A 12,962-nucleotide genomic window follows, 5' to 3' on the forward strand; every position below is an offset into this window, starting at 1 on the left:
TTGTAAAATCCCAGAGCAGTGTAAAGACCTCTTCCATCACATATTTCTTTAGAAGGTTCACAATTTCTTTTTGAAAAATCTAAGCCTTTGCTGTATTTGATAGTCTGATATGGTACTGGCTCCTTGGACAGGGGAGGATTTTTGGTTAGAGGAATTTTGTAACCACCTTTGACTATACTGCTAGCACCAATAGATTGGGATGAAGGCTTTCCCAAATATGATAGAAGTGGGGAAATTTTTCATTCTACTGGATTTCTTCCAGAAGAACCATCATACCATTCTTCAATAAGGTCTTTGAGCCTGGTTGACAACTCTTCTGGGAGCTCTACCAAAGAGGCATCCTGACTATCACTGGTATGAAAGGAATTCCTTGGCAATAACTTCAAGATGGTTAAGCTGCTGGTTTAAAACCAGAAACTTAGGTAATCCTAGAAAAAGACCTCAAAGCACAATTTTGAGTTCTTGTATCCACCTGGGCAACTACTGTATAATTTTTTTATGAATTTATGGCAGACCTCGAAATAGGGAAAGAAATTAATGAATGCTTTTGTGCCTCAAAGACTGTTCCCATTGTTGAGGCACATAGCTGTTCTCTTGATAACAAAACACACACCAACTAATGCATCCTTGGAAGCCCCTCTGAAACAGTATTATCCAAACAGGTCAGATAATCCAAAATTAAATTTAAAGAGCCTGTCAACCATGAACAAAAAAGGGGGGCCAGTTTCCATCTTAAATGGGAATGAGAGTTTTCATAATCTCCTTTTTGATTTCAAGGCAAGTTTTATGAAATACCAAAGTAGAGGACATTGTGTTCATTACTTTGTGTTCATTTATAGTAGATTTGTTGTCATTACAACACAGCATTGGTTTTTGCAAGGGTCAACATTGTATGGTACCCCAGTAAGGGGTTACTTTATTGGCTTGTATAAAACTCCTATTAGATTACGATACAGTACATCAATGTGTGCATTTGTATATCAACTTTTCTACGGTCATATTCTCCTATTACTTGTTCCTTTTGAATTCACTGAAATTTATAAAGCGCTATAATTGTAACTTTAATGTAACTATGGTACTTAACATTGGTAAAGGTGAAGCCGCAACGTCAGTCATGTTGAATTAACGACAATCACTTTCGAAATACACCTAACAAAATAAAAACGACTTAGCGGGCAAGTCCAAAACAGAAGGATGACCTGGAGAGCGCGAGTAGTAGGTGTCGGTAGGGTAGCCCAACTGTATTCTCTAGGGCCTGTCACAGCCCTCCCCTTTGATGAAGGGATTATCTAAATGGAAGACAGCCTGTGAATAGTGGTTTACACACGCCCTTGTTAGATATACGACACCAACAAGGTGCTCGCGCGAGGGTTGTAACCTCTGCATTCCATGCTTATATCTTTCTCTAGTATATTTGGAAGATTTATAATAGAAAAGAAGGACTTTCACCGGCCGTCACAGATCGACCCAGAAATTGTAACTTTAATGTTTACATCAAACTGAGCTGTTTATGATATTCCATTTTAAGTAGTATTGTATTTGGAAATGAAAAGGTCGGTTATTTCCCTAAGAAATGTTTCACTCTTTCAACTAAAATCAATTAAGAGAAGGTTTGAAAATTAATAAGTTGTAGTTGTGCTGGATACAGTATTGTGTTAATGGGTAAATGTTGGTATTCTATATTTATTCTATTGTGTATTCCACACATACACACGCAGTATATATATGTTGCGATACATTTCTTAGCTATATAAGTTTTGATTTATCAGGTAAAAGGTGTTTTGTTTACAAACTCAGCAGCGTGTGTTTTAACAATTTGTCCTTTACTGTCTGAAACATGGAAATTAGTATGGCATGAGGGTTTAGTGTTAGTTTAACCTTGTTATTGTGGTAAAGCATATACATTTAAAGCTTATTAATTAGTAATGTCCATATGTGATTTATAACAAATTTTGACTTTAGAAGTTTGGGTATTTTCAAAATGTTTGTGAAATTATGATTCTACCCTAAATAATGATCAAAGCCTACAAATGCTTTATCCATATACCTGTGCATATTATGTTAGTAGTTACTTTGCTCCAGTAGTATGTGTGTATTTCAGTTTGTGCCCATATAAAAATCCTGTACTAACATGCGTTGTGTTGTGTGTCTACGCACAGGGTTGGGTATGAACGTGCAGAACCTAGCAACACTGGCAGCCATGACAGGTGGCAGCTCAACGGGACTTCAGGCTCTCACCCAGCCAGGTATCACACTCCCTACCTCTCCCAGCTCTCCCTTCACTCTCACCGACCCAGGTATCACTCTCAATAGGAGAAAACCATCTCATCCTCTTCATTATGCACATCATCATCACTAAAACCTTCCATTATAATTTTCACACTAACATTTTTAGAAATTTGGTTGCATTTCTCAGATGTGAAAAAAACATCCTTAGACATTAGTTATAGCAAAGACGTTACACAATCTAGCTTTATAAAAATCCACTTTCAAGTAAATGTAGTATGACTGAGAATGTCAGCATATTCTTTTTTACATGATTTTAAATTACTTTGTTGCTTTAGTATTCTTAACATTACAACAAGTTTTCTTTGTGGTGAGTGGTAAATTGAGTTTTGTTTAAAAGATTTAAACTGTAATTTTTTAAAACTATTTTTTAGTTGGAGTATTGGCTGATTAATATAGTTCGCAACTGGAAAAATGGAAAGCATTGCAAAGCAATCCAGATTTTGGACTTTGAATATATGCTCTCTTAAGCCATCAATACATATAATGTACAGTATTAGGTTTTCCCCTACAAAATAGGGTTTATTTTTATGAACCTCCCTTGATGTTCATAATGCTTTTGTCTCTGGAAGCTTGTACTCCTGAAAATTAAGAAATTTCCCTTTTTCTTTCCTTTCAATACACCAATACCTCTAATAAAGCAGAGAGACCAGTACGTAACAACAATAACATGATGCACATGTATTGATTCTACGGTTTTAAATTGGATGGGACAACAATGATTTGTGCTCTACAGGTCCAGTTGTTAGGTTTTTTGTCTGTTCTTATACTTTCTTCTCTGGATTTGCTAGCAATCATTGCATGTGCATAATGATTGTTTTTGAGTGATCATGACCCACTACAGTATATCTTTTTGTCTCTTGCTGGGGACATTTTTGTAATTTAGAGAATCTTATGAGAAGTATTGTAGGTCTCACTGGGAGTATATCTTTCATGATCAGATTCAAGTTCAAAGCATAAAAGAAACTTGCTGCTAGTTCAGGGGAAATCCAGATAAGTCCAGGCTAGTTTATTGAGGGAATAAGGACAACAATACCTCCCCCATTCTAGCCTTTGCTACAATCTAACGAGTTACCTTGGATAGTCATAAGCTTATTAAGAGTGTAACTTCATCAGCTTCTTTTGTGAAAGCTCAGAAGGCCATTAGATTTTAGATTTAGGGTAATATTTCAGGCCTACCCTTCCCTCAAGTGGTAGCTAGTGGTTCTAATAATGCACCATTCAATAAGGGCTCATCCTCTCTTAGAGCCTCAAATTCTTTAGTTATTTTAGCCCCTCCTGAGAGGCTCAAATTCGTTAGTTATTGTAGACCCTCTTCCTGCAAAACCCTCACATTCTTGCATTTCTAGCCACTCTTTTTAGAGACACAGAATTTGCGAGGTAGAAGAGTGAGATAGTAGCCCGAGTCCTTATGTCACTCCTCTTGTTTCTAAGCAATTGTTTCTAAGCAACTGCATATCCTTTCTTTGCAGAGATGGTAGTCTGTATTTTGTATTGCCCCTCTCGATGAAATATTGCCTTAACTTTCTTTTTTTATTATGTGGTTGGTGTGGTAAGTTGTAGGATTTCCATAAACCAAAATGTTTTTCTTTTGACTTGAGGTTTTGAAGGCCCACTAAGATTGTTTAAGTACTTCATAATCGAATGGCTGTGTCATTTGCTTGCAACCCTGGCCTCTAGCTCATCACAAGTTTTTCTTATACGGGGTAAATGTAAAGATTAGTATCGTACTTGCATAAAAAAAGTCTCAATCAAAGACACCGAAGTTCCCTTACTTAGTTATAAACTATAAAAAAAGAATAGTTTAGTAACATCTTGAAATCGACTATAAAAGGCTATCATCTTAGTTTATTAAATTAATTATTTTTTTGTGCGTCCAGTGACGTTACGTAAGGTACGACGTTTGCTATGGGTAAAATAGGTAAATTGTTATACCTGATTTAAAGTAAGGTTGTTAATTCAAGTTCATGTTTGTTGTTAAATCTTTCTGTCCCACAATAAAATTATTGCTAATATAGTTCAGGATTACATTATGTTCAATACCCTTGAACCTCAGCAAGAATTTTTTCTATTATTATTGCAAACACCTCTATGATTTGTTTTTTAAATTTTGGGGCATATTTATTCAAAGGTATTGATTAGATTGAAGTATTTTGCTTCAAATAATGATAAATCTATCCGTTTCTTTAGTGTGGCCAGTTACCTAAATGATCTTGGGCCCAGATTTTAATTCTGGTTGATATGAAATGCATTTCAGACTCACACTAAGTGGTCACTGGTACATCCTTTGTGGTTATAAAGACCGTAGTAGCATTGTCAGGCATCATGACTGCATTGGCATACATCCAGCAATAATGGGAGGCAAGATCCAATCCCTGTAATGGATAGAAGGGAAAAAGGGTTTTTGGAGCAAATTTGATAGGAATCCCTCGTCTCATTGAGGGGAAATTGAATATTTCTAAGAAAGAAAAATATGTCCGCCAATAGGGTCAACACAACGTAGGCCCGTTTGCAACTTCACTAAACAAATATATATCTTTGATTTGTTCACCATGGAAGGTAATTGCTGTGTTGCAAGACTTTTCAAACCTGGATTTTTGCACTTTTCCACCTGTCGAGGTAATATACATGAAAATTTTAGTAAACAGCAGGATGGTGCTGTTGGCTACATTTTGGCCACAAAGTGTATGGTGGCCTGTTATCGCGGACTGTAAAGGGTCTTCATGCAATCAATCCTTTCAGACCGACAATTTCTAATTATTTTCTAAAGCCATAAGAGCTACATCTTACTGAATGGAGTCCTTTCCAACAAATCCTTGTTAGTGAATGACTTTTTCAAGTCCTCTAGGTTCACCATCATAAGTTCAAAAAGTCGGTTTACTGATGACAAGCTACATATAAAACTCATTGGACAGTATATATTGATTAGTGTAAATCGTTTTTTTATTTTTTTTTATTACTGGAACTAATTATTATAATGTTTTTAATTTAAAGTGTTTACTTTTCAATGTCCAGAAACTTTAAATCTCAGGAATTGAAGGTATAAATATATGCTGATGTCCTATGTTAGTAATAAAATTATATTTGTCTGATTCAAACATTTTAGCTTTCTTTTGATGTAGTCTTTGGTAATCATAAATGCATTATATCTTGCTAGATTTCAGAGCTAAAAGGAATTCGATACTAAAGGTTTACAATATTTTTTTTACTAAAGAAAGTGGTATTTAATTAATGCAATAGTTTTTTTCTTAACCGGTAAGAGACTAAGTTTTATTTGGATGATGCTATGGATATTAGAGGTAGTCGTTTATTTAGAGGATGGTATTCCTTCACCGGCAAGTCATTCGATATTTGGATGAATCCACAAACATTAGAGCCAATATGTCTATTTTGTTTTGTGGTATATGATTTTCAAGATTGCATCAGTTCAAGAATGCAATGGTATTCAGTATTACTATTTAGTAACGGAAGCTCTAAAAAAATTTGATCCAAATTTAATGAAAGATTTAAAAAAAAAAACCTTCATGATTTACAAAGAATAATAATAATAATTATTGTTATTATTATTATTTTTACCAGCTAAGCTATAACTCTAGTTGGAAAAGTAGGATGCTATAAGCCCAAGGTCTCCAAAAGGTAATAAGTTGACCAAGGCACCATCCACCTGTAGAGATACTGCCACTAGAGAGCTATTGGGTCCATTGATTAGCCAGACAGTACTACACTGCATTCCTCTGGGTGGGCTTATTTTTCCATTGCTTACACATACACTGAAGTGTGACCCATTCTTTCCACATTCTCATTCGTCCTCGTACATCTGACAAGACTAAGATTACGAAACTGTTCTTCTTCACTCAAAAGGGTTAACTACAGCACTGTAATTGTTCAGTGGCTACTTTCCTCTTGGTAAGAGAAGGAGAGACTCTCTAGCCATGATAAGCAGCTCTTCTAGGAGAAGGACACTCTAAAATCAAACCATTGTTCTCTTGGCTTAGGTAGTGCCATAGCCTCTGTGTTTATAGTTTACATATGAAAGATTATTTTAATGTTGTTTCTGTTAAAATATTTTATTTTAGTTGTTCATAACTTCACTTGTAGTTTATTTATTTCCTTGTTCCCCTTCCTCACTGGGCTAGTTTCCTTCTTGGAGTCCTTGGGCTTATAGCTTCCTGCTTTTCCAACTAGGGTTATAGCTTAGCTAACAATAATAGTAATAATAGTAATAAGGAAAATAGCCCAGTGAGGAAAGAAAATAAGAAAATAGATAGAATTGTGTGAATGTGTACCCTCAAGCAAGAGAACCTGACCCAAGACAGTGACAGTCCATGGTACTGAGTTTATGGTGCTACCCAAGACTAGAGAACAATGGATTGATCTGGGAGTACCATTCTAGATGAGCTGCTAACTATGGCTAAAGAGTCTCTTCTACTCTTATCATGTGGAAAGTAGCCACTGAACGATTACAGTAAAGTATTTAATCCCTCTAGTGAAACAGAATTTTTCGCTTACCTTAGTGTTGTCAGGTGTATGAGGAAAGAAGAGATGTGTTAAGAATAGGCCAAACAATTTGGTGCATTTATGGTAAAGGAAAAATAATCCGTAACCAGAGGGGGATCCAAATTACTACTATCTGTCCAGTCTAAAGACTCAATAACTTTAGCGGAAGTATCTCAGTGGGTGGTTTGCGTCTTTGCCAACCTACTACCTATATATACTAGGTAGGCCTATATCTAAGAATTTTGATTAAATTTTTTGTTTGGTAGGGGTTTAGTAAACACCTCATTGACATCCCAAAGCGGTATTATCTCAATGGGTGGCTTGCGTCTTTGCCGACCTTACTACCCTTATATTGTAGGTATATCTAAGAATTTTGCTTAAATTTTTTGTTTGGGAGGGGTTTTAGTAACACCTCATTGACATCCTAAAGCGGTATTACTGTATCTCAATTTGTGGCTTGCGTCTGTGCCAACTTGTTACCTAATTATACTATACTCATTTTTTTTTAATGAGGTGCATTTGCACGGACTCGCAGCGGTGCCCTTTTAGCACGGAAAAGTTTCCTGCTATCTGATTGGTTAGAATTATCTTGTCCAATCAATCAGCGAGCAGGAAACTTTTCCGAGCTAAAAGGGCACCCCTGCCAGTCGGTGCAAATCTGCCTTACGAAAAAAATGACAATAGGTATATCTTAGAATTTTGCTTAGATTTCTTTGTATGGGAGGGGCTTTAGTAACAGTGCATTGACATCCCAAATCTGTTCTCACTTAACTCTATCTTCAGAGTCTTGGTGTCACAATTTTTGGGCATTAGGACTTATAGTGGCTGATGGGATGGGGTCTGATAGATCAGCGAATGAGTGGTTGCTTTGGTAGAATTAGGCTTTTGTTATTGTAGTTGAGTAACCTTTTGAATATAATTGGCTTATGTAAAATTGTGTGTGTGTGTGTTGTGTAGCTCGGTAATTAAATAAAATGAGTAATAAGGTGATAATGTAAATGCAAATGTAATGTAAAATGTCATCTTGAGTTTTAGAGTACAGTACTGCAGTACTACTACTGAATATGAATTAAGGATAGATATACTGTATTTATGATTTAAAAAATGCATATTTTGTAGAAAAAAAAATAATACCTACAGTAGTCTACTACTGCTAAGGGCTTAAATTCCATAAAAGATTCTGATACATCCATAGGGGTTTTAATTGAATTTTAGTTAGCCTTATTGTCAATAGATGGCACTGATCTGAAAGGCTAATGTGCTTGGGCTTTTTTTGTCGAGGAGCTCTCTGTTATTCCCTTTACTGTTTATTGGAAGGAAATAAAATGGGAAATTTCTTTATTCCAAGCTTCCAGAGATGAAAGAAATATAACATTAGGTGAGTATAGAAATAAATTTTATGATTACAATTTTGATTTTCCTTATAAAATAGAATAAAGCAATTTCACATTATTACAGAAGTTAAATATTTAGCTTCTGTAATAAGAAATGCTGACTAAGGGGGCTTGGATATTATACCAAATAGTATAATATACTGTTTTAAGGATTGTCACATTATAGCCACAGCATATCTTTTTGGCAATATATTATGTTTTCAATGTTCTGAAGAAGAGATAAGTGATCTTTTAGGTAAAAAAAACTTATGTTAAAGACTATATTTTCAAGAGCATAGGGTTTTTATACTAACTTGTATGACAATAAGTTAACAAGTGGATCGGCTTTATTTTACGAACTCGTGACAGAATAGATTAACAAGATTTGAAAAAAAAAGTTATGTTAACTGGGAATTTGTTAGGTTTAGTTACATTTTTGAGAAAAAGGGGGTTGGCAGCTTGTTACATGCATATTTCACATATCACAAGACAAATAGTTTCTTTTTATAAAAAAAGTACAGTACTGTATTTTACATATAGCAGTCTGAAAAAATATAGGATCACTCTTGTTAGATCATCACATTAAATCCCATAATCTATTGTGCACTATTTCATAATGATCCTTCTCTGAGGATTGTATTATAATTTTTGTTAATACCCATGGTCAGAGTTGGATTGACACTGCGCACATGATAACATTTCCATTATAATTGTTGTATGGTTTGTTAACGTATGCTTAAGGCAACTCATCATCTTATATGTTGATTTCTGTTATGTGATTATAATTCAATTCAAAGTAGGTCATATTTTTTGGATGGTTTTATGCTTACAGATTGCAGATTGGCCATTTGTGCTAATGATTTAAATTCCCGAAATGATGCTCGCATGGGTTTTTTTGTTTTTTTTGCATGCTTGTGTGTTTTATATTTTTGTCTGCTGTTGAAATTATAAGGCTCACCAATGCTGTGCACCATTAGTGTTGTAATTTACAATTTGCAGGTTCAGATAATGAAATAAGTAGGCAGAGGAACAGTGTATCTTATAGTGTGTGGTAAGGTAATATATATGTGGATGTGGTGATTAGAAACATTTCTGTTGGTTTATGCTTTGGCATTTTATTTTCAAGGAGTGAGGGATATTTTTAGTTTAAATTTAAGCTGACCAAGTAAAATATTATTTCAATGAAACTAACCTGATGTTTATATTGCTTTTCTCTCAAAACCTGAAATGCTGATGGCCACCTTAAAATAAAAATTTACTGCGAAAAGGCCTCCCAATTTAGTAAAGTACAGAATTAATCTGGAGGTTGAGGGCAACTATAGAGGTGTGGATATGTCATAGTTCCTTTGTTTGTTCAGTTCTCTTCACATTTACAAGCGTTTTCCATCTTTGCTATTCGCGATCCAGATTGGTTTTTCCATTTGTAATACTTTATTTAATATTAAATTGAGAACATCATCTGGAATTACTACGAATGTGAAAGTAATTCAAGCGAAGAGTGCTGCCCACAGGATTATTTAGACGGATGATGTTTGATAACAGTTCCTCCTCTTACGGGGTTTTGTTCAGTCAACAACCAACCACTTTAATTGTTCAAGACGTAAAAATATATTGTTTAGTTCAGGGGAAAATCTAATAGACTAAGCTATTTAATTACATTAGATGAGGTTGAAATGTCAGTCAAGCTACTTTTAAGCTTTCCTAAGTTCATAGTATAGTACTTCATACACTTTTCTACTTTTTCTTTGTTTGTAAACCTGTAAAAGCCTACGTGCCTTTGGGCTAGGCAATGATTCTAGCCTAACCTACCCAGTTTCAATAACAAAGTTATATCTGGGGGTTCTTAGTGGGCAAGTCAGTAGGGTTCTGATGGTGCACAGCTTCTAACAGAGTTTATTATGTCTACATGAGCCTCACACTCTCAAAATTACTTCTGGCCCTCTTATTTGCATTTCTATGATCCTGTCGACTCTATATAATAACTGTAGATTTTTTAGCTCTAAAGTTATCTGTTATTTTACGCAAGTTAGAAAGAAAAGCTTTTAGCACTTGTTGGAGAATCGGTAATGTTATCCCATTATGTAAATGTGCTTTTGGTAGCTCGTCCATCTAATTACCGCCAAATTTCTAAACTCCCATATTATCTAAAGTTTTTGAATGTCTTTTGGCAAAACGTTTAAATAGGTTTGTTGAAGGCAATCGTGTTCCCTAGTTTGAAATTTGTCTTTCGTAAAGGCCTTGGAGTGTGTAATGCCCTTCTTACAATCTCCAATGCTGTACAGAAATCTCTTGATTGTGGTCAGGAATTTTGTTTGATTGGCCTTGATTTTAGTGCTGCCTTTGACCGAGTTATTCATGAGGCCCTTGTTTTCAAACTCAAACAGTTGGTAGTGGGTGCGTCTTTTCTTAGCATCATTACAGAATTTTTAAGTACAGTAATAGGTCGCTAAGAGTGTTTGATGGGCACCATAGTGAGTATGGAATGTGAAAAATGGTGTTCCTTAGGATAGTTTTCTTGGCCCATTACTTTTCATACTATATACACAAGACATGTGGTTCGGCCTAGAAAACAAGTTCGTTGCCCATGCTGATGATGCTACTCTCTTTGCATCAATTCCATCTTCTGAATGTAGTTCCAGGGTTGCTGAATTCTTTAATAGAGATGTAGATAAAAATAGTGTATGGTGCAAATTATGGGGCATGAAGTTGAATCCAAACAAAACTCAAAGTATGATTGGAAGTAGGTCGAGGACAGTTGCTCCTCAACATCCGTATCTCGGTATTAATAATGTTTCTTTAACTCTGTATGTTTCTATTTAAAATTTTAGGTGTGGTTGTCTACAACAAATTTACTTTTGAGAAACACACAAGGTCTGTTGCTTCTTCAATTGCACAAAAAATTGGCTTGTTGAGTATGTCTCTTTAAAATATTAGGTGCGATTCTCGACAACAAATTTACTTTTGAAAAACAAATTAGCGCTGTCTCTTCAATTGAAAAAAAAAATTTGGTTTGTTGAGAAAGCCTTTTGAGATTTTTGGTGATCAATCTATTTTGAAGTGTTTGAATTCTTTCAATCTATCTTGTTTAGGGTATTTTTTCCTGTCTGGTCTTCAGCTGCTGATTCTCAATTTGTTGGACAGGAACTTGCGGTCTATTAAATTTCTTATTCCTGGTCTAGATAGTAATCTCACCATTGTTCAATTAGTTCGTCATGTATGTTGGAAAAGATTTTTCATAATCATGACCCTCCTGTACGTTCAGATATTCCGGGACAGTACCACCCTGTTCGTATTACAAGGTATGCAGTCAATTCTAATAGTCAGCCCTTCTCCATCATGAGGCTCAATACTATACAGTATTTTAGAATTTTAATACCAGCTATGACCAAGTTGTGCAATGATCTCCCTCATCGGGTAGTTGATTCTGTAGAACTTCAAAAGTTCAAACTTGCATCAAATATTTTTATGTTTAACAGACTGACATAAGTCTCTCTTTATAGTCTGTATATGAAAGATCTGTTTTAATGTTACTGTTCTTGAAATATTTTATTGTTTTAATGGTGTTACTGTTCTTGAAATATTTAGTTTTAATTTTTTTTATTTATTTTCATAGTTTATTTATTTCCTTATTTCCTATCATCACTGGACTATATTTCCCTGTTGGAGCCTTTGGGCTTATAACATCCTGGTTTTCCAACTAAGGTTGTATCATGGCTAGTAATAATAATAATAATAGAACGGACTGGTAACATTTCATGCATATATATATTTATGATGTGGTATATCATGAATTCAGTGGCATAAGGAAATAGATTTTACATAAATTTTAAAGTTTTGGCAGGCAGCTGAAATGCTACATCATGTTTTGAATGTTAGTGGGGTTAAGCCCCAGAGTAGGTTTAAACTATTCAATCAGTAGGGTTTGCTTGATAAATTCAAAAAATAAAGATGGTAGTTGACTGTATACAAGTACTCTAGTAGCTTTGACTCCCGTACAAGTATTCTGATGTATTTCAGCATTACAGGTGCTGTTATGGATTCAATAGAGCTTTATACTTATTGAGTCCGTACTTTGCACACGATACGCTGGCCCTAAAGGAGGGGAGGCAATATGTCTTTGGTATTTTCTTGCCATATTTGATTCAGTGTTCTATCCTTTCACGGGAAAATTGAGTCAGTGCTTTGCACATGATATGCTGGCCCTAAAGGAGGGAAGGCAATATGTCTTTGGTATTTTCTTGCCATTTTTTAATCCATGTTCTATTCTTTCACTGGAAAGTTCTTGGAGACTACACAGTACATTAACCCCCTAAAGAATTTACTGTTAATTTGCTAAGATTTTGATAAGACTTAATTTTCTCAATGAGAAAGTTCAAGATGTTGAGTAATATATAATCAATATATAATTGACATTTTATTGTGAGAATGTTTAGAACCCAATCTAGAAACTCTAGTTATTACAAGTTTACTTTGGTTTATAATTGGTGTTAAGTTAGATATTAGATAGGTCTCGGGTAATTGATAAGGTTTATTAATCTTATTTGTTATTTTCTTATCTCTTTCCTTCTCTAACCCACCTCCATCAGTGTGTCAGTCACCAAAAACAGAATTTAAATAATAGAATTTAATATATCTATACTCACTTTTTGTTCATAATGTGCCCCCTCCTCGCCACTGACTAATTACGCCAAAAGGCTAATGATCTGGTTTAGACTTCAAGACTGGAAAAAAAAAAATAAAAAAACAAAGGAACTAGGATGTACTCTAGACTAGATTGTTACCATCAACCTCCAGATTAACTCAATA

The 12,962-nt window shown here is 34.8% G+C and overlaps 1 protein-coding gene across 17 annotated transcripts in view; it reads left to right on the plus strand.

Annotated features, from left to right (window-relative positions):
- Nucleotides 1-12,962, plus strand: part of LOC137616681 (CUGBP Elav-like family member 2) — a 62,962-nt gene that overhangs the window by 18,830 nt on the left and 31,170 nt on the right. For 10 of the 17 annotated variants that reach the window (XM_068346613.1, XM_068346616.1, XM_068346614.1 and 7 more), the window contains one exon: nt 2,160-2,297. The exons of 1 other annotated variant lie outside the window; for it this stretch is intronic. In XM_068346613.1, coding sequence (XP_068202714.1) covers nt 2,160-2,297 — 138 coding nt within the window. The remainder of the gene's footprint in view (nt 1-2,159; nt 2,298-12,962) is intronic. 6 more of the 17 variants (XM_068346618.1, XM_068346624.1, XM_068346619.1 and 3 more) reach the window with 1 other exon arrangement.

The sequence above is a fragment of the Palaemon carinicauda genome, chromosome 22 (genome assembly GCF_036898095.1).
Source record: "Palaemon carinicauda isolate YSFRI2023 chromosome 22, ASM3689809v2, whole genome shotgun sequence".
Lineage (NCBI taxonomy): Eukaryota > Metazoa > Arthropoda > Malacostraca > Decapoda > Palaemonidae > Palaemon > Palaemon carinicauda.